Source organism: Oenanthe melanoleuca, chromosome 5 (genome assembly GCF_029582105.1).
Source record: "Oenanthe melanoleuca isolate GR-GAL-2019-014 chromosome 5, OMel1.0, whole genome shotgun sequence".
NCBI classification, from domain to species: domain Eukaryota; kingdom Metazoa; phylum Chordata; class Aves; order Passeriformes; family Muscicapidae; genus Oenanthe; species Oenanthe melanoleuca.
The window spans coordinates 34,978,429-34,990,512 of NC_079339.1; the positions used below are offsets into that span (position 1 = coordinate 34,978,429).

At 37.7% G+C, this 12,084-nt stretch overlaps 1 protein-coding gene across 2 annotated transcripts; it reads right to left on the reverse strand.

Annotated features, from left to right (window-relative positions):
- Window positions 1-2,980: 2,980 nt before the first annotated feature.
- DTD2 (D-aminoacyl-tRNA deacylase 2) lies at window positions 2,981-10,832 on the reverse strand. Of its 2 annotated transcripts, none has more exons than XM_056493926.1 (3): window positions 10,688-10,832; window positions 5,296-5,365; window positions 2,981-3,334 (listed from the first exon to the last, which is right to left on the reverse strand). In XM_056493926.1, exons 1-3 carry the CDS (start codon window positions 10,793-10,795, stop codon window positions 3,009-3,011), a joined length of 504 nt encoding a protein of 167 aa, XP_056349901.1. In that variant the 5' UTR covers window positions 10,796-10,832; the 3' UTR covers window positions 2,981-3,008. The 2 variants fall into 2 exon arrangements, with proteins under 2 accessions (XP_056349901.1, XP_056349902.1); XM_056493927.1 differs by having other exon boundaries at window positions 10,730-10,817.
- Window positions 10,833-12,084: the final 1,252 nt, after the last annotated feature.

Sequence of the window (12,084 nt, forward strand, 5' to 3'; positions counted from 1 at the left end):
TACACAGAATAAATACTAATTATTAATATCTATATAACAACTGTAGTTACACATAAAACAAGTTAACCATAGTCTCCTGTCCTCAGAAAAAATTTGTTACAGCCAAATAAAAAAAAGTAAAGCTCTGAGAAACCTGGGGAAAGTTCCTGTGATAAGCCTTCATCCTAAACTCTTGGAACACTTGAGACAATGCCTGTGGACTATCACTAGCGGTAGCAATACAGTTGCAAGTATGACCGGGCTACGTGCTGTTTATGAACTTCCACTTCTGGATTAATATTTGAATATTGTAAGTTCATATGTTACATACTCTATATAGGAGCAGAGGTAAAAAATTTTCAGCAAGGGCATGGGAAGGAAGCAGGAATACTGCTGACTAGAAAACAGGCTATTGCCCCTGAACTCATTAGTGAGTGTTTATGAGCCCAGTTCAGAGTCCACACATGCTCAGCTTCAACACACTGGGTGTGTGCGCTGCAAACAAGGTCACAAAAACCTGATATTGCAAATTCCTACGAGGCAGTTGAATTGGAGACATAATAGCGTAAGGACAACTCTTCACTTTATAGGTTATTTCAAGGAAGTAGAGAATATTAAGCATCTTCTAATAGATATTCTCTAAGTATAGAACAGGATAATTATCTGAGGTTTTGTCTAGTCATATTACAGAAACTATTTAAAGCAGAGTCAGGTCATCTGTTTAAAGCATATATTTATGGTTGAAGGGAATAAGCATTTGGCTTTGAAGAAGTAATTTTAATCAATTTTTTTATCAGTATGGTCCAGCATGTCATTCAGAAATGGCTTCCTTCAGTAAATGGATTGTGAATCAATAATAGATATAAATAAAGCAATACAAAGGGCACATCATTCAACAAGCTGCCAATCCCTAGAGCAGAAGATGGCAGAAATCAGTATTCCAAGATGGATACACAAATAAATCGGAAATTGGCAGATAATACACAAATATCCACCTCTTTAGAAAAATTTCAGAGTTCTGTCTGTCCCTAACAACCACTGAAATGTACATTAATTTTTATGTGCTTTATATGACAGACCACTACGAGATGGAGTTTGGTTTGCAGTCTGTTTTTCGTGAAACATTTTCAGCTTATCTCTCTCAGAAATCTTAGGAGTTCTTTAAATGTAGAGAATGAATTGCCAGGCTGCCAAAGATCTTTCTGGAGACAGGAAGTAAATTAAAAGCTGCAGACTTTGTATTATACCTCAAAGGGTTAATTCTTGAGGTATACTAAATACCCACAATTCCTGTAAGGTCTGTGAAAAGTGGTATTACTCAGCACTTTTTAGGATTTGACCTCCAACAGAAAAAGGAGTTACAACATTTTTTCAAGCACATGTATCATAATGAATTTGTATTAGTCATTTGATTCAGGACAATATTATTTAAATGTTGCTAGTAGGAACTTTGAACATGACTCATATTGTGTCTGTCATAACTGTTAATTATTAATGAATAAATATGTCATTTGGGTCCTAATAGCTAATATTTGCAGGCCATTTGTGTAAATGGTTGTTTTCAACTGTGAAAATGTCAGTTGCCAGGAATTCAATATCTTTACTTACTTCATAATTATTAACCATATATTATGCTAACCTGAAAAAAATCTCATTACTCTTTTATCAAAATTATAAGTTTCATATCTGTTAAAAAATATTATTCGCATGGCATAGTTTGAGCCTACAGATTATACATTCAATGTTTTGTACAAAAGAAAGATAAGGACAGAATATTTGTAACTACTGGCCTACAACTGAGGATTGTGCAAGCTGCCATCCTCACTAATCATAAGGTTTTACATATCTTCCAGAATAAATTCTTACTCAAATGGCAATTCTGGATAATTGCTGCAAAACCATATAAGTGTCTGATTTCACTTTGAACCCTTCTAAACCATAACGCTGCATTAAAAAGAGAAACTTCAGTCACAGGATGAATACATTTGAATCAGTTTTGAATTTGCCACGTTTTAATATAGCTGTTCAGTTCTTACTGGCTTTCAAGACAGAATTTCCCATTATATCTTCTTAACACCATCTGTTAATAATGCTTACAACAGAATTGCATAGGGGATCAGCTGGGAAGGGGGCCCCAAATGAACCAATACTTTCTCTAAAAGGAAAGCTAGTCTCTGCCTAGCAGCTTCAATGGACAAAAAGCTGGAAGGAAGCAATAGGGGCAGAGGGAACAATGAGATGGCAGCGTACATTGTACCATCTTTATTTTTGTTTTCATTTGAATGTTCCTGTTCTTTTCCTGAGGCTCTGTTATGAAAGAATTGAGTAGACAGCGAGACCACAGTAACAAGGACATAGACCAAGCCATTGCAGGCAGCCTATCAAAACACATCAGAGATTTCAGAATGCAAACTTCAAGTAAGCAGTTCAGTGATACTGCTGGTTTCTAGATGTGCCTCACTTATTCTACCCTGCATAGCCCATGATCAGTCTTGTACTACCTTAAGTCTCCCACTCTTACACTCCCACTCTCAGGTTGAGAGGGATGGACTTTATTATTTAGTACTTACTCTCTAAGAGGCTAAAATTCAGTGAATTTGTTTTTGGTATACTAGTCAGTTAGAAATTATTGTCATTTTATAGATAGAAAACATATATGTAAAAATTGATGTAAGTACATCTAAAGTATTATTTTTTATCTATAAATCTCTAAACCATTTCTTCAAGCTATACATGTAATACTTCTTTCATTATTTTTAGTAAGAAATGATAGCATTATTGGATCAATATCAACAAATATTTTGAGCACACTTCAGATGCATATGAGCAAAAAAACATACTCATTATAGCAAGGCAATCTCAGGAATCCTTCTACTCAATGGCAAAACCAGTACAGATGAGTGAAAGCCTTTTTTAAACCATCTCCCAAGGCAATCAAGCACTTTAATGCTTAGGAAAAAAAACAAAAAAAACCCAAACCAAAACAAACAGAAGACACCAGTACTGTATTTGGGATACAATTTATTTTTTCAAAATTCGATCAGATGAGTGTAAGGTCCATTTGTATCTAGTTTTAACACCTGCCTGTTTCCATATGTGCCATGCTTTACAAGAACACCAGCTTCTATGCATTTGGCATTGGCAGCCAGCTCTTTTTCACACAAAGTCACAAACTGAGAATAAAGTTCCAACCCTTTTTCTTTTTCAATGTTTGCATGGTACTGCATCTTTCTTCCCTTTGGTTTACCACCTAGGGTAGCTTGTGGTATGATGAGTACATCACCTGGTAAATCAAGAACAGAGACAAACTCGCCGTTTTCATTTTCACTTAATTTGACATTCAACAGCGTATCGACTGCAAATAAAAATAAAATACGAGTTAGTATAACTGAAGTGAATTAAACACAACATCATAAACAAGATCCAACAAATACTCTGATGTGTGACAAGCCACTGAGTAAAAGAAACTGTTTATTAAGGAACTGAAACATGGACAATCGATACTTAACCAACTAGTATGTCTGAGTATTGTAAGAAATGTGAAGGATATTAATATCATATGTCTAATGTTCTATTTTTTGGGGAAGTGATTGGCTATCTAAAATCCTAAAGCTGATTCTAGCTGGACCCCCAAAAGAACCCAGGATGCAATTATTGAGCCTTCCTTAACTGTTTGATACTCAAATAGGCAGCATTTGCACAACACTCCATTTTGTAGGACATACCATCATCAGTGCACTTTGGAGAGCATTGTACCCTGACTCTTTCCATTCTAGTTGCAGCAGGACCCAAGACTGATCTGAGCTGAAGGCACAGCTCCACAGTTTGGTCTCAAGTAGAACAAGTGTCCTTCAGTGCTCCACTTGGAGAAGTGCAGCTACCAGTTTGTCACTTGAGACAGAAGGTGGGCAGGAAGGTCAGATGCAATTTGGCTTACAAGCCAGAATACATAAACTTGCAAATAAAATCAATGCATTTACTAACTTTAGATTTTCTGATGTTTCTATAACAAGTCAAATCATTACTCCAACTCTGTAAAAGCTGGGAGGATACTAGTCATGCCTCCAAACCCTAAACATAAATGTTTAATGTTGTTAGAAGCAAAAACAGCTGAGTTGTGATTCAGGAACCAAACCCACACACTTAAAACAGATTCAAAATATATTTAGGAAACAATATTCTCTAAGACAGGTACCCAATAAGGATAGTCTTAAATGCGTCTCCTCATAGGAAACAGAACTTTCTTTTTCTGGCCTGTTTTAGCTGCCCCACAGCTGAAAATGTAATTATTCTCAAGCAACATTCTTATGAAACTCTCACTAGCACAAAATAAATTTTTATATCATAGATTTATTTAAATATTTAGCATCACAGAAGCACTGTGCCTTCCAGGACAGGAGAGAATCTGTAGAAGTTGCTCTCAGCATTTTTAATAGCACCTGTACTTGTGCACTACTGATCCCAGCCAGCAGCCTGAAATAGACTGAAATAGTGAAATACTGCTATACAACCTTTAGCCAAATCACTAGTATCTGTCAGCCACAGAAAATAAAAGGGACACTTTTATCTGGAATATGCAGCATCACAGAATTTCTCAGGGGAATCAGTGCTACTGATGGAGGAAAGGAGGGAGAAGAAAGCCAGGAGAGCAAAAAAAAAAAAAAAAAAAAACCAAAAAACAACACAACAGAACAAAAAAAGTCAAGCCAAAACAGCACCGGGTAAAGACAGAAATAGCTACTATTTGACCTTATCCACAGCATCTTCTCTGCTTCAGTGTAAATGTTAAAGGGCATGTGGAGAACAAGACAAGAATTGCAGGCGTTGCTGTTACTGTTTCTGAACCAGAAAAACTGCTAACAGTGTAAGCATCACTGAAGTGAGATGGGAAAGACACTGTTTCATTATCCACACAACTCCCTCTACCGGCTGTAATTTTAAATATCCTGCAGATACACTAAGATCAGTGTTAAAAAACTTATCAAATCAAGCCATGAACTATTTGTAATTCAGTTCTGTCCTGGACTGAACCTATTCCCCGACACATGTAATATGTTAAACAGGAGGTGCAGCATTTTCTTTGATTACTAGAATACTATCAGGGGAATTCGTTTTCTAGGTTGGTCATGAACAGACAGACTAAGAGGCATAGACAACTGTCACAAGAAACAAGACACACCAAACTGTTTTTTCACCCAGGTAATTGATTTAGGATAATGCCACCTCATGACTTATCCAAATGGTTACTACTTTCTCTGCTCAACTGCTTTTCTTCCTTTTCAAACAATACAATAATGTATATGGATTATATCATACCAATTTTTGGGACAAGATCCTCATCAGCACCTTTGAAGAAGCATATGTAGATAACAAGTCCTCTCTGGATCTACAAAAGATTACAGAAAACTAGGTCAATGTTATTCATTACCTACAATGCCTGCTTATCGTTAAAACTGGTATCAACAATGAAAAAACCACATAACAAAGGTTGTTATTTAGTATATTATTAGTTATTTAGTATATTTAGTTATTTAGTATAGCTTCAGACACTGAGTTTACACACCACACTGTGGAACGTATCTGCACAATGTTTCTACATACAATTAAGACAATTTATTAGCTCCATGTGAAGTCAAATTTAGTTGGAATGTAGAGTGTATGGTATTAACATAGATGAGGTGACAAGATGAATTAGTACACTTAAATAAGAAATACTTTAAGCTTTCTTCCTATCAAAGGTACAGCTAAAATAATTTAATGTGAATTACATATGAATAACATAAAGTGAATTATGTTATTATTTCCAATTATGAAACATGAAAAACACCACAGGACTCGTCAAAGAACTGAATTTTATTTTAATGTTTAAAATAATCTAGTACAACATAAATCTGCAAAAAACACAGAGTCTGTTAATTAAATATTATGACCAAAAACTGAAGTTGTTCAGAATATTATAAAGTTTCTCAAAATACTATTTATCAGCTTGGGTACAATCTAACTAGCAAATGGAACCTTTCAGCTGATTGGTATAAAGGATATGCCACATCTTTAGCATTCAGAGAGATTACTTGTAAGAACTCTGCATTTGAGGGAAGAATTAGGCCTCCACTGAGGAGAATGCACAAGAAAACTCTTGTGTAGCTTTTCTGCTCACTTGGTTAGTCCAGAAGGAATGCCTGTGCAACAACCCATGCTTTATTAAGCCAAACTGATAGGCTCTGCAGCCAGCAGCAACTGTATCTCACGCACAAGTATACCTGCATGGCTTAACTTCACTGGGAAAAAACCCAAAGTATCCACAGGCAGACAGGATCCACAGACAGACAGTATATAAGTAAACCTCCCTGCTGCTTTGTCAAGAATAAGTGTATTTTTAATTTTGTTGGAGGAAACATAAATGTCAACTTGTGAAGTAGCACTGAAGAGATGAAGGAGTCATTAATATCGATGCTGTCAAAGCAAAAGAATAGAAAATGTGAATAATTTCTAAAAAATACTTAAAAAAATTTCCTCTACTTGTTTTTCCCCAAATGATAAAGGTTTTTGGTGAAGAAACCTTAGCTATACACATGAGATTTTGTCCCTATGTTATTGCAGAGATTAAACAAAATGCTTAAGGCAATAACTGAGAAAAGCTATGCTTTCTCAACTATTTTCCTAGTGACTAAATTCTGAAAAAGGAGAACGTTCTTTGTAGCCAAAATGTCACATGCTGAGAACTTTTAAAAGCTTTAAATGGCTCCTTCCAAAACTCAATTTGACCACTGCAGAATATTACATAGACTCCCAAATGACAGCCATGTTTCATAAACACTGTAAGAAATTCGATGGCTGGAACCTCAAGCAACATTTCAAATCATCTGTTTAAATAAGGGAGAGAAATGCAGACTGACAAACATTAGACATCCTTACGTGTTTAGCTAAATATTCAATCCAGAAACAGACTGCAGGATATTAACAGGTAACAATAATGCACAAATAGCTACTAATAAAAATATTTCTGATAAAATAAGCCAAATGTATTTACATTGCATACATCTAACCGCAGCATTAGAAATAAGTGACTGTGATACAGCACACATCATAGAAAATCATTTTAATTCTGAGACTTGTGAGTCTTTTTTTTGTAGTCTCAGCAGTAATGATATTCAGCAAGCAGCTCATTTAAAGACACAAAAAAGTAAGTAAAGTGACCCCTGCAAGTCCTAAGGCCAGACAGAGAAAGATTAAGTAAAATAAATAATGATTTTTCCAGCCTCTGCCCTTATTGAATGTCTGTTTTTGAATAAATTATTTATCACAAGATTAGACATACATATTGAAGAAAATTAGAGGGACAGGAGATTAAATGAGAAAATAATTAATTCAGAGACAAGTTAAAGCTGATAGAGGATGCTCCTATTTACACTGCACGTTTGTGGTCTTCTGGAACACTCTTCAACCATGATATAGATGAAAGCTTTGCAACTACTTGTAAGCCGAAACTTACGGTTTCAACTATGATTGAAAACTGGGATTCAACATGTACAGTCATGTTTCAACCCCTTGTTAAGTCTTACTTTCTTCTCTAGTTTACTTAATTGAATAGAAGATGTAAAATTGAATGCAATTACAAGACCAAACCTAATAATAACATTTGTCAGTCTGACCTTAGATCAATATTCCAGGTGTCCTAACACTTGTGCTCATTGTCAATGTAACGTGTAAACTTTCTGAACCAAAGCAAAGCCATTGCCATTGCTTCAGGTCCTCTGTAATCTGCCAAAGCCCAGCTGACTGCTTCTCATACCTATATTTAATGCACAAAAATTCGAGTAAAATAACACAAATAAGAAGATCATAAATTCAACACACTGGTGTGCAAACAGGCACTGCAAGGAACCTACACAGTGACAGGAAAGCTGTGTTCTATGTGGATGTACTGTGAGCAGCAAAATGCCTATATAAATAAACCAGCAAAGCAAGGTACTGTGCAGCTGTCTAAAGTAATCATCAGATCAGGCAACCTGCTTCATGAAGGGCTGAAGTATCCAGCCCCAATGCCATACAGGCAGCCTTAGCAACACTGCCTTCAAATGCTGTTTTTTAGCTCTTTTGCAGGAGCTCATTCTCCTTATTCTCTTATTCTCCCTCATTCTCCTTACTAAATACATTCATCTGTATTTTTCAATATTTCATTAGCAAAGCTGAAATATATTCTGCAAAATATTATCTCTACCTTTTATTATTTTTTCCTCCAGGAAAATGCAACAGATAATAAAAGCAGAGATACTTTGTAATTCTTAGAAAGTCAGTTTGTGAAACTTACTTACATAAATTATTCTGTGACATTTCCATTTCAAGTTCAGAATCTACCCTCTGGGAAGATTTCCTCATCTTTCTTACATTCAGTGCAGCAAAGAGAGATTACATCATCTGCCACAGGTCACAGAACAAGTCTGTGCCTGGCATTTTGCACCTTTTTTTTTGCCATAGTAACCAGAAAATAAGTCAAGTGAAATAAGATAAGGAAAGTTTTCCTTGCATAAAGTGTAGGCACTTATACTTTTTAGCTGAATATTAATTTAATGTTTCTTTTCTCCCACAGTTATGAAATACATCAAAGCTTACTTTATTTCACCCCTACCTTTACAAGAATTTTTTTCCTTCCTATGTTGCTAAACCTTTTATGGAGAGCATATAACTAAAATTCTCCATAAACAAGACATCCTATAAGCAGTAACGCTCAACAGGTCAAAAAACTCAATCATGAAAACACAATAAAGGCAGAGATTCACGAATAAAGTACACTCCTAGCCTTTCTGCAGATAAAGAACATCTGCTCTGAAGTTCCTAAAGTACCTACAGGGGTCTCTTACAGCTCAGAAGCTATTCAAAGCCATCTACATAATATGCCATTTATAGTATGCTAGAAACGCCTCAAGGTGAGGTCCTACTTTTAATTTGTCATAAAACATCAGGAACACACTTGTTCATGAAAATAATAGCTGATGAAGTCTGTATTTTTTATTTTTGTGTTTTTGCCTTGACATGCAAAAAGAGTAAAATTTCCCTATCAGAAAATGTCAGCACCAAAATTTCCTTCCAATGACCTCTAAAGTAGTCATATTAGAGAAAATATGAACTTATATTGGCTTTTTTTTCTGCATGGTGACTAGTTCTTGTTAAAACGGACTTCTCTTAAAAAGTCCCAGGTAGCCCAGAGAGATTGCCAAGTACCCATGACAAATATTAGTAAGGTTCATGTCTGAAAAATGTCTGGAGACCACCCAAATCTCTTTCAGATTCCTTTAGAGCTATCTATTACTTTCCTAGCGATGTTGCAAATTAGAGATAAACTATATAACCTCCCCACAGCAGTTATTCATAGCTCTCAACCACATCATGTACCTTTTAAGATAGTTTTAAAGAAAGACAGCAAAATTACATTCTGCTTTTCTATACTAGATCTACAATTACTTCTGTGATTAGCAAGCTAGACATCGGTTATTTCTCCTATAGTTAATTTATGCTAGGCTGAGAGAATTTTATTGTAATTAACCTTATACTGAGAGGCTAATAATGCAATATACACAGACACACTACAAGGTATCTATGAGATGACAGATTTCCTCACACTATTTCCTCCCAGTAAAACATTGTGGCTTCCCAGACCATACTGCAGAAACTAGTTCTGCTGGATCCATCTGCCCCATCTGAAAAAGGAGAGAAATGTCTTAAGGCTAATGTGAAAGGCAAATAGTGAACTCTCTTCAGATGTGTTGAATGAATGTATAAACCCTTTAACCATACTACCATCTTTTCAAAATTTATGCAAGTGACTGTATTAAGCCCCTTCTGTTGTAATAGTCTTTAAAAAGGACAAAAATTAAAACCAAAACCTCATGGGCTAAATAGTTGACAATGCCAGAAATGAGTTATTCTAGAGTAGGTAACTCACAAGCAGTGACTACAGCAGGGCAGTGCATTCCAAAGGGCAGCCTTCACGCTTTGGTAAAAGGCCCTGTGCTGCACGCACAGCACATCAACCCCAGTCTGCAGATCTACCTACCTAGCTCCCCCAGCTCCCTGTTGGAGGAAAAGAAGGAAAATGCAATGTTTCCCTTAACCTGTGTGGTGATCTACATGCTAAATTTCATTTTTAGTTAGTGTTCTGGGAAAAAAGCCAACCCCAAACAACATCAGAACCACTGCTGCCATAGTCCATTTGCCCTACCTGGCCCTTCTTCTCCAACTAAACACTATCACACAACAAACAAAGCTGAGCCCACCAGCCAAGGGTGTGATGTTTCTTTGAAAGTGTGTTTAAGAAAAGAAGGAACAACACAGTGAGAAGGGAAATGTTTGGACGTGGAGCAGAGAGTAGAGAAGAGACTTCTGCCTGTGGAGGACTCTGTGGGCCGCAGAAGGAAAGAGCAGCAGAGAGAAACCGCTGCGCCGACCTCGGCCTAGGCTGCTTATCCCTTTGCCGATAACCAGAGAAAGAGGAGAGTGCTCTGGAGTGGAAGTGAGACAAGGCTGGAAAACTGCCCGAACCGCAGCCCAGCCCGGGAAACGAGCACCCAGTCCCCGCCGGCGCAGGCGCGCAGGGCACGGAGCGCTCTCCCGCCCCCCGCGGGGAGAAGGGGCGATGCCGAGCGTTGGGGGCGATGCCGAGCGTTGGGGGCGATGCCGAGGGTTGGGGGCGGCCCGCGGCCCACGTTACCTCCACCCACTGTGCCTCGGAGCCGCGCTCGGGCGGCCGCACCTGCAGGCGGGCGGACACGCTCTGCTGCAGCAGGGCCCGGGCCCGCGCCGGCCGCGCCGCCGCCATGGCGGGCCCGCAGCGCTGGGCGGGGCCCGTCACGCCTTTCCGCCCCGGCCCGGCCGGAGCCCGCGGGCAGCGTGAGGCGGGGCCGTGTGCCGGTGGTAAAACGGGGCCTCTCATCTGCCCCCTCCATGGAGGGCGCTGAATACGAGCTTTGGAACAGTATTTCTACAGCTCGACCTCCCGATGCCCCAACAGCCAGCAGGAAGAGGGCTTTGAGTTCTTATTTTGATGAGAAAGATCTTGTCTTCTGGTGGGGAAGTGATACGTGCTTGTGATAAGGGCAGCATGATGTATAGTTTATGCGTTTAAAAGAAAATCTGAATATTCTTTGTTATTCGTTCATTACTTGTGTTTCAGGTGGTTGAGTCGAGTCTATCACGTATTTCTCTTCAATGATACTGCATTAGAGCAGAGGGAACAGAAAACAAAGTTAAAAGGGATTTGGATAGCTAGGGATCCAAATCATCTGGGAAGAAGAAGTGCATAGTTTTGAAATGAGCTGCCACTCCTAATCTGAAAAGTTAAAATATTGCAAGTGGTTCTTTTATTATCTTACAGTTTTTTGGCTACATACCCTGATATTCCCTGAATGGCTTCAAAACTGGAAGAGTTGTGTCTTTTCTCCCACACATGAATTCTGACAGAGATGAGTTTTGAACAATACTGCCTTCATCCAAGTCAAGATAGAATGATGCAGATTCAGTATCTCTCTCCAAATTAATTTTATGACTGAAGATTTTATTTTTACAACCATGTTTAAAAAATACTGTATTTTATAAAAATAAAGAATTTAATATATAGCAATGTCAGTAAAAAGCTGAATTTTAGTACCTGGAGTCAATCACAGAGTAAGGTTACCAAAGATCCTATTGAACAGCAAGGGCCAATATACACTTCTGAATAATGAGTGTTACACATGGGGATATATTCAGCTTCTGTCATCTTCAAAGAAGATTCTTAATGTGTGTTCAATGAGGTTGCTTTTCCCAAAGCAAACCTTCCTGGAACAATGGGAGATTGCACTAGGTGGTTAGTGTATGAAGTAGCTCATTTTTGCTAGCTGTAGGGTATTGTAAAATCCAATATGTTTTTATTTAAGCTCAGCTAATTTTATTTAAAACACCTTCTGTTCATTTACTTGAAAGCTGTATCCCCAGACTCATTAAGAAGAGTTTAATGAGATAGGAATCCATTTAAAATGAGAGGGTTTTCCACATATATTTGTGATATAAATTGATTGTTAAGGAAAATGGATTTTATTACAGTCTGAGCAAATTACAATAAGCAGATTA